We start from the raw sequence: 22,657 nt of genomic DNA, 5'->3' as shown, positions 1-22,657 counted from the left end.
CCTATTCCCCGAGCCTCTGCTCGGCTGAGCCTGCGCGCCTGCGCGCGGCGCAGCGGGTGGTCGCCGCCTAAAGCCTGCCCCCGAAGCAAGCCCATTGGCCACGGAGTGGGGCTAGGCCCTGCCTCGAGCCTGGATGGAAGCACGTGCTGGGGGCGGGAGCAGCGATCGCAGCTATGGCGTCGTTACTTTGGGCTGGCGACGCCGGGGCAGCGGACGGCGAGCGGCTGAGCAGCCAAGTAACCGCCACGGAGCAGGGGAGGGCAAGGGGGTGGGAGCGACATCCAGGACTCGCAGAGGGAAATCTCCAGGGGAAAGGAGGGAAACCCCTGCTGCCGTTTGGAGTGGGGTGTCAAATAGTGGAGGGGAAGTGTGGGTTGGGTTTGGAGGAGGGCCACAGAAAACGACTGTTAGAAGACCTTCGGTTTGAATGGGGCTAAATGAAGACACCTGGAAATCAGGGGCAAGAAAGCAGCTGATACATAGTCCTGACTTGCCTCTGAGTGTTCTACTCCCCTAATTTAGAATTAATTCAGCTGGCCATCTTGAATTTACCAACATGCTTTCCTAGTCACCATCCTCTTGTCAGTGCTCAGACCACCCACCCCCAAACTGCCCATATTTAAACTAGAGGCCAAATAGGAGCTTCATGTGCAAAGACTACAGAACGTCTTCTCTGATATTAAATAATTCATACAGGAGACCTATTCTTGAAATGAATCCATTAATACCTGACATTGTAAAGGGGGGTCTTCTAACCTTTTGGGGGGTCTTCTCTAAACTACTTCCATGTTTTGTTGCAGAGGAGCAGGGGGCAGCTTGATGGCTTGCTTCCTAATATTGGTTAAAACTTGTGTCTTTCAATAGTTTTCAAATCTCATCCACCCCCGGAAGAACCTTCTGGGTACCACAGTCCCAAATATAGGTGAGTGTTGCTAAGGTAAAGCCCACTGGCCTCACTTAGTTAAAAAATCATTGCTGTCATCGAGTCCCTGCCAGCTGAAACACTTTTAACTAATTTAAGACCCTCCACTACCTTCTCAATCGTTTTTATCCATTCTGACCAGATGAATCTGTTGGTATACACTGTAGAGTTGGAAGAAAAACTGGAATAGTATACTCTACATTTCTGTTCAGCATTTATCTAAATTTATTGTTTCTCTTCTGTCCTTTTAGATGATTCTCTTAATAACCCTGAAGATGATGAAGATGATGTAGGTAGGAGATAAATTCATTTGCATATATCTACTAGCATTCTGTTTCAGTTGATCATCACTTTTACAATGTGAATGACTAATATCTTAGAAAAAAGCTTTGTTTCTGTTTTATTTATGAGGAGTGAATACCAGAAGAAATACTGAATCAGGAGAAGACATATTTCTTAAGAGGAAGTTGAAATGGGATATGCAGGGAGTGGATTAGGAATTTCCAGCTATGGAGAAAGAATTAGGTATGGTGGAGATAGCTGTTGGCTTGCTTTAGGTGAGAGGTTGGTGTAGTGATAGAGCATACGAAGCTAGTAGATCTTCAGGAAAGAAGGAATTCTCAGGGCTATGTCATTTTTTCTGGAACCTTTTTGATATGCAACCACTGAATGGTAGAGAGCAACTTACTAGATATCTTCAGGAGACTTGATGTCCTCCTTTTTAACTTTTGTTTTTTCTAGTGGATTTGGCAGCTAATTCACTCTTAAACAAATTAATCCATCAGTCCTTAGTAGAATCCAGTCACCTAGTGGAAGTCTTGCAAAAGGATCCCAGCTCTCCACTGTACTCAGTAAAAACATTTGAAGAGCTACGACTGTGAGTATTTTTAACTCTTTTAGTATGGGAAAATAGCAAAGCATGGCCCAGAATAAACTAATCTATTAATAATTTTTAAAACTGTCATGGTCTCATTTGTTTTCTAATACTCAGTATTTAAATGGATGTGCACATTTTGCATGCAATTAAAATATACATCAAAGGAAAATACTAGGATACTGTAGTTGCCCAGCAAATTGAGGACTTCTTTATTTTTTGCTTTTTGGGGCTTTTGTTGTTTTGTTTTTGAGACAGGGTCTCACTCTGTAGTCTAGGCCAGTTTCAAGCTTGCAATCCTCCTGACTTAGCCTCCCAAGTGTTGAGATTACAGGCAAGTCCCACCATATCAGGCAAGAAGTTTTGATAGTAAAGTATTTTAGTCTTACAGTAGAAAGGGGAATAGCTGAACCAGGTACACCATACTGCCACTGTCCATATCAGAATTCAGATATAGAGGCATTGATGGTCCTATAGACATCTTCTCCCATCCCCTTTGGTAACTTATAAGCCATTATTTTCCTAGTTATTTCAGATGTTGTTAAAATGAGTAACTTCCCCAAGTCATTTTGTACTCCCAGGGATTTATTAGCTGACATTAAGAAAAGTTACAAATATGTGCTACCAAACCAGCCCCATTTTGCCCACCATATACCCTGGGCCAGATGGGCCTGGTTTGGTACCATTGTGGCAAGTTAACCAGCAGACGAGTCCAGACAGACCTTTTGCCTGTCCCCTCTCAGCCTGTTAGTAGTATGGAGAGCCTGTGGACAAGTCTGAACCAGTGCTGAGCTACTTATCCCAGGACTTTCCCCAGCTTTAGAAACAATTTCTGGGTCTTAAAGATCACATATTCAATGAGTACCTACAGTGCAAGTGATCAGATTCTTATTTACCCTTCCCTCCAGATGCCCTGGTTCAGTAACAGTGGTAAAAATCCAAAATCCTAGTGCCCAGACATTTTCTATCTAAATGGTAGGAGAGGCCTACTTATGATTAAAGATTCATTGCCAGTCATCTGCAAGTTAATCTACCAATCAGGGACATCCAAGTGTGCATGTTCCTAAAGGTGAAAGTGTTCCAGCCAACTTGCTTTGTCCTTGTTGTAGCATTTTTGCATAAGACTCCAGGAAAGATACATTTTAAAATACTGCCTCAGGAGGATAAGGTAATATATCAATGAATGTCAGAGAAGTGGTGAAAGAAACAGCTCAATAAAATGTCTTTTCTGGAAATTGCTATTAAAACATCGAAGTTGTTCATGAAAAAGACCTAAACAATAAATGTCACTCAGGTGTCTCTCCTCCTGTGGAAAACATAACTCCTGACAAACCAATATACTCCTTTGATCAGATTGATTTTTCCTTTTTTCTTTCCTTTGCTCAATAGAAAGTCCAACCTGTTCTTAGCTGAGACTGATAGCATAGCTTCTTGTCTGAGTAGAAACATGATGTATATGAATGAGAGCTGAAGTTTAAAGGACATAATTCTAAATATTACCTTTTTTGAGACAGGGTCTTGCTTTGTATTCTAGGCTAGCCTTAAATTCACTATACAGCCCAGGCTGGCCTTGAACTCACAACAGTCCTCCTGCCTTAGCCACCCAACTACTGGGATCTAAATATTACCTTTTAAAGTCAGTTGCAAAGTGGTTTAATTTAGAAATGTACCTTTCAAGTATATACTGTATTTCTGAGGCACTGACCAACCATAGACTTTATATTTGATCTTATATATTTTTAATTTTCTTTTTCTTTCTTTCGATTTTGACAGAAAGGAAGAGATACTAAAAGGGATCTATGCAATGGGATTTAACAGGCCATCCAAAATCCAAGAGATGGCTCTTCCTATGATGCTGGCACATCCGTGAGTTTCAAGGGCAGTGGTATTCCAATGGGGTTATTTAGCTCACTCAATTCAGTTTCTTCCCCGGCTTTTGTATTCAGTTTATGCCAAGTGGCCTCCTCTTTTTTGCAGACCCCAGAACCTCATAGCACAGAGCCAGTCTGGAACGGGGAAAACAGCCGCCTTTGTTTTGGCAATGCTAAGCAGAGTGAATGCCTTGGACATGTTTCCACAGGTAAGGAAGGGCTGCAGGAGAGGGGGATCCTTGCACTGTCAATGATGTTTCGGTAATGGGTGATGTTACTGCAAGTATATATTTAAAGATGAAAGTATATGATTAATACACTGATGTAATGATGTATAGAATAGGCATTCTTTCATAAACTTATAGAGTACTAGGCAGCTGTGTTGAACAGTGATGGAGGACACAGGCTTTCAATCCTAGCTTCTCCACTGACCAACTAGCTCAGTTTCTTAGGCAAGTTAATAAATCTGTTTCTTGTCTTTCAAGATAGCAGCTGCAGAGGCATGGATCATAGTTCACTCTTGAGTTCTAGCACACAGCACAGGGCCTAGGCTGTAGAGAACACTTATTAAACATTGAATAGATGAATGAATGAATGAACGAATGAACGAACAAACACATGAATGCTTTTGTCATAGGGTCATCATGTGGATTCAGTGAAACAACATACATTTTAAGCACTGTGCTTGGCATAAAGTAAGCCTGCAGTAATGATGCCTCTTTAGTTGTAGAGCCAGAACATCCTCCGGTCCACCACTGATTTAGCAGAGAAGGGAGCTGACACCTGGAGAGAGAAATATCTTTCTTGATATTACTAATTAAGGACACCCAGCTCACCACTCTCCTAGCCTAGTTTCCACTCAAAAAAAGTATCTAGTAGTGTTTCCTTCTTTGTCCAAAGGGCACACACTGACTCCTTTGACAAGCTGAGTTCTCTTGTGTACTAAATGCAGTGGAGAACACAAGGGCTTTCTCAGCAAGGTAAGCTGTAGATGTCAATGACTAACACCAACCACTGGAAGCCTTATACATTTTTAACAAGGCCAATAAAATGTGTTTGATGTTTGATATTAATCAAAATTCAGGATAATCTGTGCTTGAGCACATGTCAAGAAATGTGTATAGAGACTATTTTTTTTAGCACTTTGGCTATATTTCCTTCTCTATCAAAGATATCTAATTGAAGCACACAACTGCATTAGATATCACTATGTTCTTCCATCACAGTGTCTTCATTCATCAACAGCCACCATTTTTAGGGGAGATAGAATAACAAATGAAAAGTTTGGTGGGATATATATGCACATATGCATTGCATTGATGGGTTAGTGTTCTAAAAACAGGCAGACTCTTAAGGGCAGGCAAGAAGTGATGGGAATCAAGCATAAACTATGATGTGTCTCACTTCCCTCTCTCACTGGTTCCCAGCCTCCCTGAATTCTGTTCTTCCCCCACCAAAGAGGGTGACCAGTAGCTTGTGTTTCTAAATAACCTTCCAGAGAGGAATATATAAAAGATAGTTATTTCTCCATTTCACATAAAGAAGTGCCTCCTCATACTCAGAATTTACCTCGGATCTCCGGGGATTTAGCTCAGAGGCACCGCGCCTGCCTTGCAAGCACAAGGTCTTGAGGTTGATCCCCAGTATTGTAAAAAAAAAAGAATTTACCTCAGATCTATCAACTGTTAAATTGTCTCCAATTTAAAATATTTATATGTTTAGCATTGTTGACCATTAAAGAAATGCAAATTAAAACAACACTGAGATTCCACCTTACTCCAGTAATAATGCTTATAATCAAGGACTCAAAAATGGAAAATGCTTGCAAGGTTGTGGGGGAAAAGGAACTCTTCTACGTTGTTGATGGGAATGTAAACTAGTACAACCACTTGGAAATCAGTATGGAGATTCCTCAAAAAAGTAAAAATAGAAATTCCATTTGACCCAGCTCTCTTGAAGACATCTCTTCTGGATATCATCCAGAAAGAGCTAGAGTCATCATACTTCAGTGACATATGCATATCCTTGTTTGTAAGAGCACAATTCACAGTAGCTGAGTCATGGAAGAGGCCTATATGCCCATCAACATATGAACGGATAAACAAAATGTGATATATATACATATGCAGTGAAGTACTACTCAGCCATAAAGAAGAATAGATTTGAATCATTTGTAGGAAAATGGATAGATCTGGACATTGTAATACTAAGTGAAGGGCCAAGGATATAGCTCAGTGGCATCGCGCCTGCCTGGCAAGCGCAAAGTCCAGAGTTTGATTCCTGGTACCGAAAAAAACTAAGTGAAATAAGTTAGACACAGAAGGCTAAGTATCACATGGTTTGTCTAATATAAGAAACCAAAAATAGGGCCAGGGATTTAGCTCAGTGGTTTCGCCGCCTGCTGAGCAAGCGCAAGGACCAAAAAAAAAAAAAAAAAAGAAACCAAAAATATAAATAAAGAGCAAAATAAAAGCCATATTAAGAAACAGGGAGGTAGACTGTAGAGATCTGGGAAAGGAGGGAGCAGGCAGTGCAAGACGGAAATAAAAATGATCAAGATGTTATATGTATTTGTTTCCCCCCACTGATTACTGAATGTAATCAGTATGTATCACAAATATATACCAATAGAAGTTTAATAAAACATTTCACCAAAATCTCCAATGTCATTTCTGTGCCTCTTCTCTCTTCCCCCTTGCACAGTGCCTCTGTTTGGCTCCTACCTATGAACTGGCTCTGCAGACTGGCCATGTGGTGGAACAGATGGGAAAATTCTGTATGAATGTTAATGTGATGTACGCCATTCGAGGAAATCACAGTAGGTACCAGGAAGCCAGTCCTGGCTGATTTTCCAAACTGGCTTCACTACCAACAAGGACGTTATACTTTTCTGTTTTCTCATCTCTAATATGGGGGAAATAATAGCACCTGTATCACTGAGTTGTTATTAGAATTAAATGAGATGATATAATGTGTTAGGCATAATACCTGGAAAATATTAAGGACACAGTACATTGCTAACTTAACAGCAGGTGCCTCTATATTCTTTGAGACTCTGTTATGGAGGACAACTTACTTTTAGATTTTTTTCATTAAAAGTATGTGCCTATCATGAAAAAGACATTAAAAAGATAGATTAAAATGTAAAAGTCAAAGTTGTTCTTGCCCTCCAAAAAACCTATCCCAAAAATAAGTACAGTATTGTTATCAGGCAGGTATCTTCTTTTTACTTTTTTTTTTTTTTTAGCTCATACAAGCTCATATAAGTGCACATAAATATATTTGTTTCATTGTTTATAAAAAATGGGAGCACTGTTTTCACACTGTTCATTCTTTAGCTGACCATATCCCATAATTTATTTAGTGTAACAGCATAACTTATTGATGGACATTTTGGTTGTTTTTCATTTGGAGAAGTTTTCTCATTTTTACATAGGATTTCTGTAAGACAGTGAAACTGCTGCAGTGTGACTTTTTGTTTGTTTGGTTGGTTTTTTGAGATAGGATCTTGCCGCATTGCCCAGGCTGGTCTTGAACTTGGGCACTCAAGTGATCCTGCTGCTTCAGCTTCCTGAGTAGCTGGAACAGGCTGGTTTTTTTAATGGCCATGGGGAAAAAGTCAAATTTGCAACAGTATTATAACTATAAACCTAGAAACTCAGAAACTTATCCTAAAACTCAGCAAAATCGAAACCCCTTGTGACCCTCAGGGTTTGCACTTGGATAATCACCATGAGCTATGGTTTTGCTGCTGAGCTCTGTGTCTCATGGCCCTGACATGTGACCCATTATGTTAAAGTGAAGCTGTGCACATCTGAAGGAGCACTCCAAACCTTTTCTCCCTAGTTCCCAGAGGAACCGAAGTCACCAAACAGATTGTAATTGGCACCCCCGGGACCGTCCTTGATTGGTGTTTCAAACGCAAACTGATCGATCTGACTAAGATTCGTGTGTTTGTCCTGGATGAGGCAGATGTGATGATGGATACCCAGGGCTTCTCGGACCAGAGTATTCGGATTCAGAGGTAACCCACAAATTCATCCTTTCTCTCCAGGTCTTCTGTCCACATGAGAATTGCATCTGTCTGTGGCTCCTAGTTGTTTTTATTGCTTAACTCCTCACCACCCTCCCCTCTAAAATGAATTTGGGTTTACATTATTTCACCAGCTCAGCTTATAACCTTGCCTCTCTGCTTTACTTTTTAAATTTTTATTGGCATATGTTTGCAACGCACAGAGATTATATTCAGTTTGGGGTTTGAAACATACACATATCACATCTCATTTTTATTCCCCCCTACCCACCTCTCTACCTCCTTCCCCAGATTCCCTTCCCATCTCTAGAGTCTACCATGCAATATTTAACTTTCCGTGTCTAACTTATTTCACTTAGTATTATGGTGTCAAGATCCATCCATTTTCCTACAAATGATTCAAATTTATCCTTTATGACTAGTACTCCGTTGTGTATGTATACCACATTTTCTTTATCCATTCATCTGTTGCTGGGCATATAGGTCACTTCCATGATTTATCTATTGTGAATTGAGCTGCACATAGGTATGCAAGTATCACTGTAATATGATGTCTTTATCTCTTTCTGGAAGATAACCAGAAGAGGTATTGCTGGGTCAGATGGAATTTCTAGTTTTAGCTTTTTGAGGAATCTCCATACTGATTTCTAAAGTGGTTCTACTAGTTTACATTCCTACCAACAATGTAGAAGGGTTCCTTTCTCCTTCTGTTTTACTTTTCCAACACAGGCTTAAAGATGAAATCTAAATACTAAGACTACACCAACTTTTCCAATAATGTCCTGTATTCTGAGCAAAATCCCAAAGAGGGTCTCTAGAGAATATGATAGCTAATTGGTTAGAATAGAGAACACCTGGGTAGTCTAGTCCTGACTTTGCCTCTAATTTATAAATCCTAGTATATTTTCCTAGGCCTATCAGGATTACCTGAAGGGTTTGCCATTACAGATTACAAGGCCTATAACCTCGATTCACTGAGCCAGAATTTTTGGTGGAAGGGTTAGGAATCTGTAGCACTTGTTTTTAAGTTAGGTATTATACGCTTAGTGTGAAGTTCAAATAGTATTGAGAAACTTGTAATGAAAAAGATAATCGCCTGCCCCAAGCCCAAGAGGACACCTCTTTCCTGGAATTAACCTTCATACTTTTAAATAATGTGTTCATGTTGCTATTTCCTGTACACAGTCACTGTCTACAAAGAAGGGGCCCAAGTTCTTTTAACCAGCAACCATTGTCCCTCTACCACCTCTTCTGTCACCTCTTTGATTATATCCTGCAGATCTGGTTACATTAACAGTGTTGACATTATTTTGACACTATAAATACTGTTCACTTCTGAGCCAAGCAGTATATTATTATAATTACGGGGTTTTTGTACAACTTTCCCCCTAGAATTGATCATTTCCTTTTAAAAAAAAAAAAAGAATATCACTGTGTAAGAACTTTTAACTTTTTTTTCTAGTTATTCCATCAAAACTGCTGTCTGTGGTATCTCCACATCACAAAATACATTTTTTAATCCATCGATTTCTGGTTTTTTTCTGAGAATCTCCCAAGTTCTCTCTCCCTCCAGCTTCAATCTGGATTGATGATTCCATAGCCCTGTTGCACAGTTCTTGTCATGGGTTTTTCTTTTGCTTATTTACAGTTTGAAGTCTTCCATTTCCTGGGTCTTTTTTCTTGAGTGACTTCCTCAACATGCTGAAGTATGCTTTCTAGTGTCTTTAAAAAAAAAAAAAAAAAAAAGGAATGTGTAAGAGGTTCGGGTTTTTTTGTTTGTGTTTTGTTTTTCCGGTACAGGGGGTCGAACTCAGGACCTTGTGCTTGAGAGGCAGGTGCGACGCCACTGAGCTAAATCCCCGGCCCCAGAGGTTCGTTTTTTTAGCCCTTAAATGAGCTGTTATCTACATTTTTGGGGTTTTTTGTTTTGTTGGTACCAGGGATTGAACTTGGGACCTTGCGCTTTTGCGGCAGGCGCCAGAACCACTGAGCTAAATCCCTGGCAATGAGCTCTTGAATGTCTGAAAATGTTTTCAGTGCCTGTGTAGGTTTGATATTTTGATTGATAGTTTAGCTGGATAGGAATCTAATGTTGAGAAATCATTCTCCCTCTAATTTCAGATGCAGTATTGAAAACAGAGTTTTTAAAAATAACTTTAATTAATATCCTCAGCTTCCTATGATGATGCTGATCCTGATTTCCAAGCTTTTGTATGTAACCTGGTTTGGTTTGGTTTGGTTTGGTTTGGTTTTTCTCTGTCTCTCTAGAAGTTTTGGGACTCTTCTGCCTCTGAAGTATTCTGAAATTTCTCAGTGATGTACTTTAGTTCTTTCCTTATCCTAGACATGTAGTGTGCCCTTTCCTTTTCAGAATTTGTACCTACCAGTCTGGGAATTTTGGGGGGGCCGGGGCCTAAAATGACCAAACTTTTTAGAGAGCTGATGCAGACACAATCATGGCACACACAGTATACAACATGATACAGACGTGTTGTAAAATGATTACCACAGTCAGGCTAATTAACATAGACATTACTTCACATAGTTACTGCTGGGGTTGGGTAAGAATATTTAAGTTCTTTTAGACTTGTTCAAATTAGTTTCTAGCTCTCTAGAAATGGCCATCCACTCAGTCTACAGGTTTTTTTGGGTAGACCAGTTATTTATCATTCAGATCTCGTGTCCATAAATTCATCACATAGACTATTAATGTCTACAATGTCCACAAGTTTTAAACCCTCTGAAGTACATTAAGCATTATCCTAAGTTAAACTGTCTTTCTCAAGGAAAATGTTTATAAAGCACAGAGATGATTTAACCTTTGAAATTAAGGATGGATTCCAAATAAATTACATTTTTGGTAAACAGATAAGAAAGTCCTGTTTAACTTTGCGCCCTTTTCTGGTGACATTTTTTGAGCTCTACAGCAGTCTTAATTCTTTTAAAATACATGAGTACTTTTCTTGTCATTGAGTTCTTGTCACATAAGTTTCCTGCCACGTGAGTCACCCCTATACATAATACCAGACAGCTCAGGTGCAGTCAGTCCACTCTTTTCTCTAGATTTCGTTTTCTAGGTCCTCTTCAGAGGTCTTCAAACAGTTTTAGAAGAACAGCCTGTCATATCTGTTTAATGGCAATCCTTTTCTCTGTTCTCAGCTTCGGTGTATTCCCAGATTGAAAGACATTCCTTCCACCCTACACTTTGAAAATATGATGCTACAGCAGACCAATATTGTAAATCTTTTTAAAGTGATAGTCATCTAAGGAGCTCTCTCCAGTTCTGTATAGTTAAAAGCTTCCTGATTTTGCAAGAGTTAAGAGACTAAACAGTAGACAAAAACTTTGATAATAAAGGTCCCAGCATCACAGCTGAGCAGATTATACCCATTTTTTAAATGCTGTGTATAAAAAGTGCAGGACATTTAGCTGGTAAGACCTCTTCATTTGCCCTGATAAGAAGTTTATTGACTGATCCAAATGTGTCAGAATTTACATTTACACTGTTTACTTCATATGTAGATGGTTGAGTAAAGGCTAGTTTGTATTTGTGTATGATATGAGCAATCTTTTGTTTTATATTTTCTGTGTTAAAACTTCATAGAAGTCAAGATGTTTTGAAATTTCATTTTTAAAATCAAAATATCTTAAGGGCTGGAAGGGATTTTTTTTCATTTCTATGATTTGACGCAGCACTTGATAAACTTTCAAAAGCATGGCCATAGGTAAGACCTGATAGAATCAGCTTACACTAGAGGAGGTGAGACATCTATTGTCAGCATCTCCCCATTTGTTCACTCTTAGGACATTTTTCTTAGGTTGTTTAAACCAGGAAGGGGAACTCAGTTTCATAGAGATATCAGGGAAACAATACAATAACGTATGCTTATTTGGGTGGGATGGCCAACCTAATTCAGGGTCTACTGCTTTAAACTGGGCACTTGTGTCTTTTGCGGAAGCCAGATTTCAAAGCACTGCCAGTCTCACTATGCTTTTCACATCCCCTCGTCCACCCTGCCCACTTCCAAGTTCTTCCTTCAAATGGTGCATTGTAGCCCAGGAATGTAGCTCAGTGGTGCAGCATTTGCCTGGCAAGCGCAAGTCCCTGAGTTCGATTCCCAGTACAAAAAAAGAAAACCAAATGGTGCATTATGCTCTATTTTCATTATTTACCTTTAGTCCAGTTGTGTTTCTCCTTTTATTTGTCATTAAAATAGCACGTTTAGCTTTGTTTTTCTCTGGATCATACTGGTGTTCTATGGTTATTTCTTTTCCATAGCTCCTTTTCTTTATTATGGATACAATATCCACTCTTGTCTCTCAGAAGATATTTAATTACAGTGTTTTAGTTTTTTCTGTTTTCAGTGTTTTGTCTGAATTATCCAGGTTTCCTGTTGTTTGTTTGCCACATCTCTATCTTTCACAGAAGATCTTTCCCCATCGTATCTGGTGATACCTTACTAACTAACCTTGCATAATCTAAGATGAAGGACCAAAATTCTCGTTGACATCTCTGTGTACTTGGCTGGGATTTTCAACTTTAGGTTGGGAGATTTGTCATCTAAAGGTATTTACGTCTCTAATCTTCTTCCTGGGAAATAGCCTGCTGGTCCTGGCCTCCTGGAAGCAGGAGGGAGCTAGCTGAGAAGAGTCTACCATTCAGCATGCCCATTTTCCCTTGATCCTCTCCTTTCAGCTGTATGCTTTACCCCTACCTTCCACTGAGGCTGGTATCCCCAAGTCTGGAATTTCTGCACAGAGTAAACATCTTACCTTTTCTTAGTATGTGCTTAGCTGCCTGACATAGGCAAATCCAACTGCTTCTCATTCATATTTTTAGCCAGACTTCCTATTTCAATTAATTTTGGCCACAGATCAAGGGAGATTCCCTTCTTGCCATTCTTTTACCAACAAGTTGGTTTGTTTATATATTTATAACAGCAAGTAAAAGATTCAGAATTCTAGGAAAGATTCAGTAGTCACAAAGAAAGTTTCTTGTATTTTTTTTACTCAAGAGACTATTAAGCAATAATTAGAGCATTTATGTTGGTTGATGAGTCATCTGTTGTTCAGTTTTTCTTTCTTTTGCTCAGAAAATATTAAATGATTCTACTGAAATATGCAAGCCAGATGTATGATTTAAAAATTTTTAATGGCCACTTTAAAAAAGAAATAGGTGAAATTATATTTTACAAGTTCTAAAAAAATTATTTCAATAATCAATAGAAAAATTTTTGAGATATTTTACATTCTTTTTCCCATTAAGCCTTCAAAATCCAATATGTTCTTCAAAAGAGACTGTGATTTTTTTTCTTATGTTAATTTGTATAAATTTTCAGTTTAGAATAAAATGTCCAGACCTAGAGATAAAAGTCCTGTATCATTCTTCTCCAGATGAATGACTGGGACACAGCAAGTGGTTAGGATGCCCCTGCTTGTGAATGCAGAATTTTCCCAGTCTGTTTTTTAACTTTTTCAGTCCTCTCAGCCTAATTGTCCACCTCTGGAGCTTGTAAGTCCCAGACCTCTCAGGAGTCCGGAGGGAAAGTTGGATGCCATTTCACCAATTTTCCACTTGCTGACACTCATTTCCTAGCTCCATACACTTTCTCACACCCCCTTCCTTCAAAAATACATTGAAATGTCTCGTCCACCAATTATCTTCCCTTGTTCTCTGTATTTTCTTTGAATTAATACCTCTTCATAACCATGTTAACAGGAATGTAGAACATGTAGACAGTCTTAACTGTAGTTGACCAGAAGTCTGTCATATTGTGACTTTTAAAAGCTCCATGGATGATCCAGGTCCCAGCCTTATAAGTTGTGTTTTGGAATTACTAGACCATGTAATTTCTCCTGCTCCCTGTTAACACTAACTATTCTTCCAAGTATCCCGTCCTTGTCTCAAAAGATGAGATTTTTTTCTCTGATCTGTCTTGTCTTTTTTAAACAGTGGCATTTTTTGATTTGATTTTGATTTTTTGATGTGTGAATGAGCTCATGCAGTACTTGTGTTTCTGTGTCTGGCTTTTTTCACATAGCATAATGATCTGAAGTACCATCTATGTCTCAGAAAACAACAGGATTTTATTCTTTTTTATTTTTATGGCTGAATACTATTCCCTTGTATATACATACATACCACTTTTTCTTTATCCATTCATTAGTTGGTAGACGTCCCTTGGACATATTGATTTCATTTCCTTTGTATACACACCACCCAGGGGAGAGATTGCTAAAGCATATGATAGTTCTGTTTTTAATATTTTGAGGAACTCCTATACTGTTTTCCATAATGGCTGCACTAAAAATGTTGATAGCATAAGAGTTGATGGTAATATAATGGTTACTAAAGGCTGGGGAGTGTAGGGGAAGGGAGGATGGGAAAGTTTTATCAGTGAATTGCAGGTATCTGCGTTAGTATGTTTAAGTTACAGACGAATGGGAGCAAGAAGTTCTGGTGTGTTATTGCATGGATGGTAGGGTGACATTAAAATATATTTCAAAGGGCTAGAAAAAATATTTTGAAAGTTTTCACCACAAAACAATAATAAATGTTTAAGTACATAGATAAGTTTAATCTGACTTTTTTTTGTGGGGGGGGACAGGCTCTCACTATATAGTTCAGACTGGCCTCAAACTCTATACTACTGCCTCACCCTCCTGGGTGCTAGGATTATAAATGCACTGTGCCACCGTGCCCAGCTTAATCTGATTTAAACTTTCTATTACATATACATGTATTAAAGCATCACATGGTACCCCATTAGTTTTTATATTTTTACATGTCAGTTAAGAATAAATTTAATTTTTAAAGGCTGGCATAAAATGTATACAGAAGGATATGTAAATATCCTGTGTATTTCTGAATGAACTCTCACTAGAGTCCATGCCCATTCACAGCTCAGATCAAGGAATAGAATTTTATTTACCAGCACCCAAGAAGTCCCCTGAAGCCTCCTGCCTGTCATCAATCCCTCTCGGTTCCTGGGGATTAACCTCTCTTCTGACCACTAAGTCCATGGATTCATTTCTCCCTTTTTTGAACTTTATGTAAACTATCCTCATATTTATTATGGGCTTAGTGTACAGTTACAGCACTTCCTCTCTTCGCTCCCTTCTTATAGTTTCTCCCCATTCCAAATAAAGTTACTTGTAGCTGTTCTTCTTTCCTCCCAAGATGTATAATGTCTCCAGTTGAACGTCTCTATGTGAGGCTGTCACCACATAGAGAAGAAATTGGCATGAGAACCCACAGACTCTCTGGATGTATACCTAAACTGCTCCAAGTTCCCCCTTGCGTATGTGTTTCTCCGAGTTTTAATGAAACAAGAAGAGACACTATGATGGGCTGTGTGGAAGTGTCACTTGTCATTGCAGGCAGCACCTCCCACTCTGCAGGTGTGGGTGGAGCAGCTGCCGGCAGGGAGCCTGCAGTGCTTGAAGGACAGGGGGAGCCTGGCAGCTGGGTGATGGCCACCTTCCCTTCTCCCTTACAGAGCTTTGCCCTCCGAATGCCAGATGCTCCTCTTTTCAGCAACCTTTGAAGACTCTGTTTTGCAGTTTGCTGAGCGAATCATTCCTGACCCCAATGTTATCAAGTTACGAAAAGAGGAGCTGACCCTGAACAACATCCAACAGTATTATGTGTTGTGTGAGAACAAGAAAGACAAGTATCAAGCTCTGTGCAACATTTATGGTGGGATCACCATTGGCCAGGCCATCATCTTCTGCCAGGTAAACTTGCTAGATGTGTCTTCCTCATGCCCACATTTCCCAACAGGTGGAGGCTCAGGGACAGTAATATTATTAAGTGGCATAGAGCCAAGCACCAAGTTCAGCACTTGTTATACATTATCCAGTTTAATCTTCAGAAGAGCTCTGACTAGAATTGATTATATTTTATGGGTGAAGCTTAGAAAAGTTCAGATCTTCAGTATGATGCTACCTAGAGGTCCTTATTAAAGGACTGCTTGTAACACTTCCCTGTTTAGGTTGATACTTATTATAGATTTTACAGATACCCTTTATCAGATTAAGGATATTAAATACTATTAATGTCTCCATATGTTTATTTTCATGTTTCATGTTTCATCCGCTTTATTTTCTCACCTACCATGTGAACACACTAGGCTTTCTGAGCAGGGTCTCTTCTGCCTCATTCACCTCCATATCTGCTCCACTAGACTAGCACGTTCCAGTCATGTGGATGGCACTGAAAAAGCATATTTGTAGCATCAAAGAAAGCTCAGCTCTGCCACAGGGCAGCCATATGACCTTGGGCAAGTTACTTAACATTTTTTAGCTTTGAATTTTTTTTTTTGGTCCATTTTAAAGTTTTTTAAATAGTAGCTACCTCATTCGAGTGTTGCGAAAGCACATGCCTGGCACATACAAAACCCTCTTGGAGTGTCGTCATTTTCATGATTACATTATGTATCATTTTGTCATTAGAGCACCGTGAGAGCTAAGCATTTCCTAGGTGAGAAAGGCAAAGCTCTGGCTGTGTGGATGTGGCCCTCAGAAGCACAGGCGGCAGGAGAATCCATGCCACATTCTAAGGTCTCTCCAGGACTGAAGGCCGTGGAGCCAGAACTCCTCTGCACCCCAGTCCTCCCCATCCCTGAGCATCGTGAGCTCAGCTGTTCCACTGTAACCAGGGGTGCTATGGTGGGTTTTGTTTTTCACGTAGACACGTCGAAATGCCAAGTGGCTGACTGTGGAAATGATGCAGGACGGCCACCAGGTGTCCTTGTTGAGCGGGGAGCTGACGGTGGACCAGCGAGCTTCTATCATTCAGAGGTTTCGAGATGGGAAAGAGAAGGTTCTGATAACAACCAATGTTTGTGCTCGAGGTGTGTGTGTGTTTAAAGTCAGGTGCTGAGGTATGACTTACACATGATGCTATTCATTCCTTAAGTATGTAATATGGTGAGTTTAGACCAGCATATATAGTCATGTACCATCACTAATCAAAATACAGAATATTGCCATCTTCCTGTTTCATCATGCTCCTCTACAGTCAGGCTCCTCCTCTCTTGTGGCACTTGAAACTGATGATCAGATGTCAGATTTCTGTCCATATATTTCATCTCTTCCAGAATGCCGTATAAATTAAGTCACACGCACAGAGCCTGTGCATCCTACTCTTTCACCTAGCAGAATGCCTTTGAGTTCCATCAGTGTTGTAACATGTACCAATACTCTCTTCTTTTTTATTGCTAGCATTTTCCCCCTGATGGTTCATTCATTCACCAGTTGGACATTTGGACTGTTTCCAGTTTGGGGCTATTTTTTTAATACAGCTGTAATGAAAACTCCTGTGTAGATCTTTATGTAGACATGTGTTTTCATTTCTCTTGGGCAAATACCTAGGAGTGGGATTGCTAGGTCATGTGATAAGTATATGTTTAGCTTTATAAGAAGCTGCAAAACTTTTCCATAGTATGGCTGCATCATTTGGCATTCCCACCACTAGTATGGGAGAGTTGCAGTTGCTCTGCATCCTTGCCGGCAGCTGATATTTAACACTCTTACTACTGATTTTAACCATCCTAGAAACTGTGTAGTGAGATCTCATTGTGCTTTTAATTTGCATTTCCCTAATAACTAATGATGTTCAGCATCTCTGAGGTGTTTTTAGTCTTTTTGGTGTTTGTTTGTTTGTTTTGGTACCGGGGATCAAACTCAGGACTTTGTGCTTGTGAGGCATTTGCGGTGCCACTGAGCTAAATCCCCGGCCTGAGGTGTTTTTAGTTTTAAAGCTATTAACTATTGGGAAAAAAATTATTTCTTCAAGAGAGTGGCTCTCCTTTCTTCATCCCTTCTATGTCCTTGCTTAGACCCCATATTCAAACTTTGTTTCCTAGTTCATTCTGAGTTCAGCAAACAGAATTGATGGCCTGTTCTACTAGTACTAAGTGCTAAGCCCTGCCTTTGAGAAATATAGCCTGAGAAAGGATAAGATCCGTGCTGCTCAAAAGCTCACCATTTAGTCTCTTGCCTCTCTAGACTGGCTCTATCCAATAGAATTTTCTGCAGCGATGAATATGTTCTATTCCATGCTGTTGAGTTGGTATCTGCTAGCCACATACAGCCCTTGAGCATTTGAAATGTGACTAGCGTGACTGGGGAACTGAATTTTTAATTTCAGTAGCTACACAGGGCTAATGGTTGCAATATTGTATAGCAAAAGTCCAGGCCCTAGAGCATGGGTGTCCAACTTTTTGGCTTGCCTGGGCTTCATTGAGTGAAGAGGAATTGTCTTGGGCCACATATATAATATTAAAAAATTAAAAATAAAATATAGAATATGATTAATGTATTTAAATACAAAACTTTCTTTTTTGTTTTGACTTATTATTTTATGAAATAACAAAAGTGCAGGTTTAATAAATAAGGCTTATACATCTGCTTAGTAACAATACTTGCACACAGGAACACACACACATATGTAGGTGGAAATACTATTGTCCACAATCACTGTGTTTTACTTGCCAACTCACACAAGCACAGGAAACATCTGATACATGGAGGTTTCAATTTGACTGACTGTAGGTGGCCCCAGAAAGTGAAGTTAGCCCTGCACTGTGTCCTCCCCCACGCAACATTCTGTTATCACCTATGTAGTCCATACACAAGCAACATTCAACTGAGTCATGAAAAATATCACTGAAAATCATATAATACTATTACAAGTTTATGATCTTGTGGGGCTACATTACCAGCCATCCAGGCCATAGGTTGGACATACCTGCCCTAGATAAAAGAGGGCACAGTGAGCGCTTCGGGTGAAGGCCCAGGACAAAGAGAACCAGGGTTGTGACCCAAACAGCTTGTTAATTGGGAGGCAGAAGGCCCTTGAGGTCACAGAAGTCTTCCTGGGTAACCTTAGAATTGAAAAGTTTCAATTCTAATTGGAAGGGTAGCAATGAGATATACTAGATAAAAACCAGGATGGTTAAATTCAGAAAGAATGGCAGTAACAGTCATTGGCAAGGATGCACAGCACCTACGACTCTCCCACACTACTGGTGGGAATGCAAAATGGCACAGCCTCTGTGGAAGTTTTCCAGTTTCTTATAAGGCTAAACAACACTTGATGAATGAGTTGGGGAAGAATTTATAGTGTGTTTGGGAAATGGCCAGACCTTGTGACTGGTGTGTTGTACCTGTGAGTTAGGAGAGGAAGAAGTGAGACTGTAGGTGGCTTGAGGTCTTGACTGGCTTGTACTTTATCCTGTATGACTTGGGTAGTGGGCTCTGAGCCCAAGTTCTGGAACCTGCTGGGGCGGCCATTGTGGAAAAGATTAGAGAAGTGGGAGAAGAGATAGAGGGGAAACGAGTCTGGAAGTTTTCCTAACAGTTGAGGCAAGAGATAAAAAAGATTGAGGAGAAAAGTAGCCAGGGAATGGAGCAGAGTTGTGGTCCAGTGAGAAGTAAAGGTTTGGGGAGCTAAAAGCCCTGCTGAAGAGTTCATATAGCAGAGACACAGAGGAGAGGGCGGCCCTGGGGGCTTGGTGAGAGCACATCCCCATACATAAATGTACACCCGTGCTTTGTGTAGCTTTATATCTACACTTATGTAGAATCAGCCTCTGTTCACACTTAGCCAGCATCATAGACATCATAGCATAAAAGCTAACAGCCTGACCAAAATACCTATTTCAGTTATGTAAAGCCAGGGTGATTTCCAAATTGTCCCCATTAATGAGAATTCCTTCAGCACATGTGGTTCTTTAGTGGCTATGTCCTAAAGAAAATATCACAACCCTAGCTGTCTTTCCTTTACTAGGGATTGATGTGAAGCAGGTCACGATTGTTGTAAACTTTGATCTCCCTACAAACCAAGCACTGGAGCCTGACTATGAGACCTACCTCCATCGCATTGGGCGGACAGGACGCTTTGGGAAGAAAGGCCTTGCCTTCAACATGATTGAAGTGAATAAACTGCCCCTGCTCATGCAGATCCAGGACCATTTTAGTAAGTAGCACTACTTTCTCAGTGGGAGCCAGGTGAGGGGTGCCAGGAGCGTGAGTACAGAGGCTTAGGATAGTGTGGAGGCAGAAGCCATAGAGTGGAAGGCTTCTCATCCGTAGGACCAGACTCCTCACATGAGTCCCTTCATCAGATCATTCTTGCAAGATAGTTAAATAACAACTTCAAGATAAGTGGAATTTACATGAGCTCATTCATCTGGAGCAGATGTGCACATCCTATAAAAATGTACCCTAAGCAAAGTAATAGTGTCCTTTAAGATTATATTCTGTACCCAGCCTCTTTAGTGTACATGTTTCCCCTCCTTTTGCTCTGCCCCCTTCAATAGGAAAGCCTGAATTCTAAGTTCTGCAACCCCTCCTACAGCCCCCCATCTAATAAGGTAGGCTCTGCTAGCCTCCTGGGGCTGTGGACTACAGAGTGCACTGACGGAGCCCTGAGGACGCCTGCTCCTCAGATCACCCTCCACCCCAAGCCCATGCATGTGCTTGGGAGCAGGGCAAGAGGAACATTCATTGCCTTCTAGGAGGCAACAGGCATGTGCCTTGGAAAATGCACATATGTAATGTTCATGTATAATGTTTGGAATATATTTTGTAAAGGTTTGCAGACTGAATTTTACCCCTGTGTCAGGCTAACTGGGGAGGGAGGGAAAGAATGAACCAATAGGAATACTGTCACAATGATAAGCCCTATAAACCTGGTCTTGGGAAGTGACTGCAGTTGAGAAGGTTTAGTCCTTCCCAGGCTCTTGTCACTGTCCCTGTGGCCTTTTTCTGCCCCAAGACATCTGAATATGTCTATCCCATGGTCTGGTGCATTTGCTGCTGTTTTGGTTAGTGTTGGTTATTTTGTTCCCATGTTTTCCTCACATTCCTATCTCAAGGCATTCTATGCAAAGTGTCACAGGAACATATAGTTTCAAAGGTGTTACTGTCTTAAAAAAAAAAACTCAGAGGAGCCTGGAATGAACTTCCATTTAGGCCCTGGGGTGAGACTGTTTCCTTTTTTCTTTTGTTTTTAGATAGCAGTATTAAGCATCTCGATCCTGAAGACATGGATGAGATTGAAAAGATTGAATATTGAAGAAAGAACTTTATTGTGTATGAGGTATCCTGTTCTTTGTGACAATGTTCCTGAAGGTTTTGAAGATACTTTTTTATGTTGAGGCTCTTTCGATGTGAAACTGTCACAGATGGCAAAATAAATGTCATGGTACTCTTAGTTTTAAGACCTGAGGTCTTTTGGAAACCATATTAATGTAAAGCACGTGATACTTTTGAATTAAAAAAAAAAGCAAGATCCTTTCTGAGTCTAATTTTTTTTAATAGGTAAACATCTGTGTGGACGGCTGGGATGTGTTCAGATCATTTATATAATCTGAGCAGAGCATCTCTCATGAGCCAGGGCCACGAGGGGGCAGTAGAACAACACTGATTTTGTGCTTTGAGCTGCTGGGGCAAAGGGAAAAGCCACACATTTCCAGGCCTCACTCACAGGCTGCCCTTGTTAGCCATTAATTTCCCTTCCCCTCAGCCTTTCACCCTCCTCTGTGTGGATGTACACATTTTGAGGTGAAGGTACAGAGCAAAACCTTTGAAAAATGAAACATTTGGAAAATAGTGTTTTGCTCTTGCAGTGTTTCATGTGACATCTAGAATTTCAGAATAATTTCCTGTTTTGCTTCTTCTGTCTTCAAATTAGAGATTTACTTCATCGTCAGTTATTTCATAATCTTAGAAAAGGTGGCTTTATTCTAGGTATTTCTTAAAGATAGGCAGTAGGGGGTTTAAAAGCAAGTTCACATGCCCATTAAAGAAGTAATGTCTCCAGGAACCAATTTGCTTTTAAGAATTAATGGCAGGGGGCCGGGGATTTAACTCAGTGGTTTCTCTGCCTGCTTTGCAAGCACAAGGACCCGAGTTCGATTCCCGGTACCAAAAAAAGAATTAATGGCAGGGCCAGGGATTTAGCTCAGTGGTTCCACCACCTGCCTCATAAGAACAAGGTCCCGAGTTCGATCCCTGGTACCAAAAAAAGAATTACTGGCATATGTGGGACACTCAGATACACCGAGGTGCTTTATTTCTCACATCTGCTGCTCAGAAGTGAGCCATGCGCTTGAGAAATGGGATGAAGGGCCAGTCTCCCACAGAGAGCCAGAGCCCAGGTGCCGGCTCTTGACACAGCCCTCTGTTGCCAGTAGGGGCTCCAGCGAATGCTTTTGTCACCCTGGTATGGACAGTGGCTTCTGGCTTAGCTCTTTTGATACTCACCCTGTCCATATCTTATCGCTAAGTGCAGGGCTTAGAAATACACAAAAATCGCTAGGCTTCCTCATTAATCATCAGCTATCTATTGTGCTTAATGTCAGAAAAGAGATTAATAAGATACAACAGATATTGCAGAACTCAGTCTAATGACAAAGACTCAGAATAAACCATTATTAGATTGTGCTACAGGAGAGGCCTACAGATTGCTAGCACTGTATGAGGCTGGGGCGGGAGGTTGCCCTGTGGCCAGTTTCCAGAGGAGAGGACACTTAGAGTCTCCTATAGAAGGACAGAATGATCAGTAGTCCCTTCCCAGTATGCACTTAGTAGTACCACCTAGCAATTCCCTAACCTGGGCCCATTGACACAGTGTTCCAGAACCAGCTCATTACCATAATTACCTGGAGACCCTGGGGGGAACTATGGATGCCCTGCCCCATGCGCAAAAACTAGATTCTCAGAGAGTAAAGGCCCAAAATACATACTTACATAAGGGAGCTGAAACTAGAGGCAGATTAATGGGTCATAAGGACTATTGACTCGGAGGAGACACTGAGGCAAAGACAGGTCCTCAGAACTGATATTGTAGAGTACCCACTTGGGAATGTCTGCTCCAGTCTTCCTTCCACTATGTCTCTTGTCCACTCAGTATTCACCCCAACAAGTGCCCAGCATATACCAGGTAC

At 40.5% G+C, this 22,657-nt stretch overlaps 1 protein-coding gene across 2 annotated transcripts; it reads left to right on the top strand.

Moving 5' to 3' along the window:
- The first annotated feature begins 68 nt into the window (after positions 1-68).
- On the top strand, positions 69-21,002 carry Ddx25 (DEAD-box helicase 25). Of its 2 annotated transcripts, none has more exons than XR_015452417.1 (12): positions 69-236; positions 865-922; positions 1,174-1,215; positions 1,664-1,799; positions 3,570-3,662; positions 3,774-3,876; positions 6,371-6,485; positions 7,514-7,691; positions 15,200-15,437; positions 16,393-16,585; positions 19,495-19,683; positions 20,723-21,002. XR_015452417.1 is itself a non-coding variant. In XM_004862584.4 (12 exons), the coding sequence occupies exons 1-12, from the start codon at positions 174-176 to the stop codon at positions 20,782-20,784; spliced, it is 1,440 nt and encodes a 479-aa protein (XP_004862641.1). In that variant the 5' UTR covers positions 69-173; the 3' UTR covers positions 20,785-21,002. The 2 variants fall into 2 exon arrangements, 1 of the variants encoding a protein (XP_004862641.1); XM_004862584.4 differs by having other exon boundaries at positions 16,393-16,555.
- The last annotated feature ends 1,655 nt before the right edge of the window (positions 21,003-22,657 follow it).

This window comes from Heterocephalus glaber, unplaced genomic scaffold (genome assembly GCF_053883595.1).
Source record: "Heterocephalus glaber isolate CG9 unplaced genomic scaffold, H.glaber_assembly_v1.0 deba00001446, whole genome shotgun sequence".
Lineage (NCBI taxonomy): Eukaryota > Metazoa > Chordata > Mammalia > Rodentia > Bathyergidae > Heterocephalus > Heterocephalus glaber.
The sequence above is the reverse complement of the archived record's forward strand: the minus strand, read 5'-3'. Positions and strand labels throughout refer to the sequence as shown.

Coding starts and splice junctions, on each gene's coding strand:
- Ddx25 (XM_004862584.4), top strand. CDS start 174: ATGGCGTCGTTACTTTGGGCTGGCGACGCCGGGGCAGCGGACGGCGAG. Junction 237..864: donor GCGAGCGGCTGAGCAGCCAA/GTAACCGCCACG, acceptor GTCTTTCAATAG/TTTTCAAATCTCATCCACCC. Junction 7,692..15,199: donor CAGAGTATTCGGATTCAGAG/GTAACCCACAAA, acceptor TCTCCCTTACAG/AGCTTTGCCCTCCGAATGCC.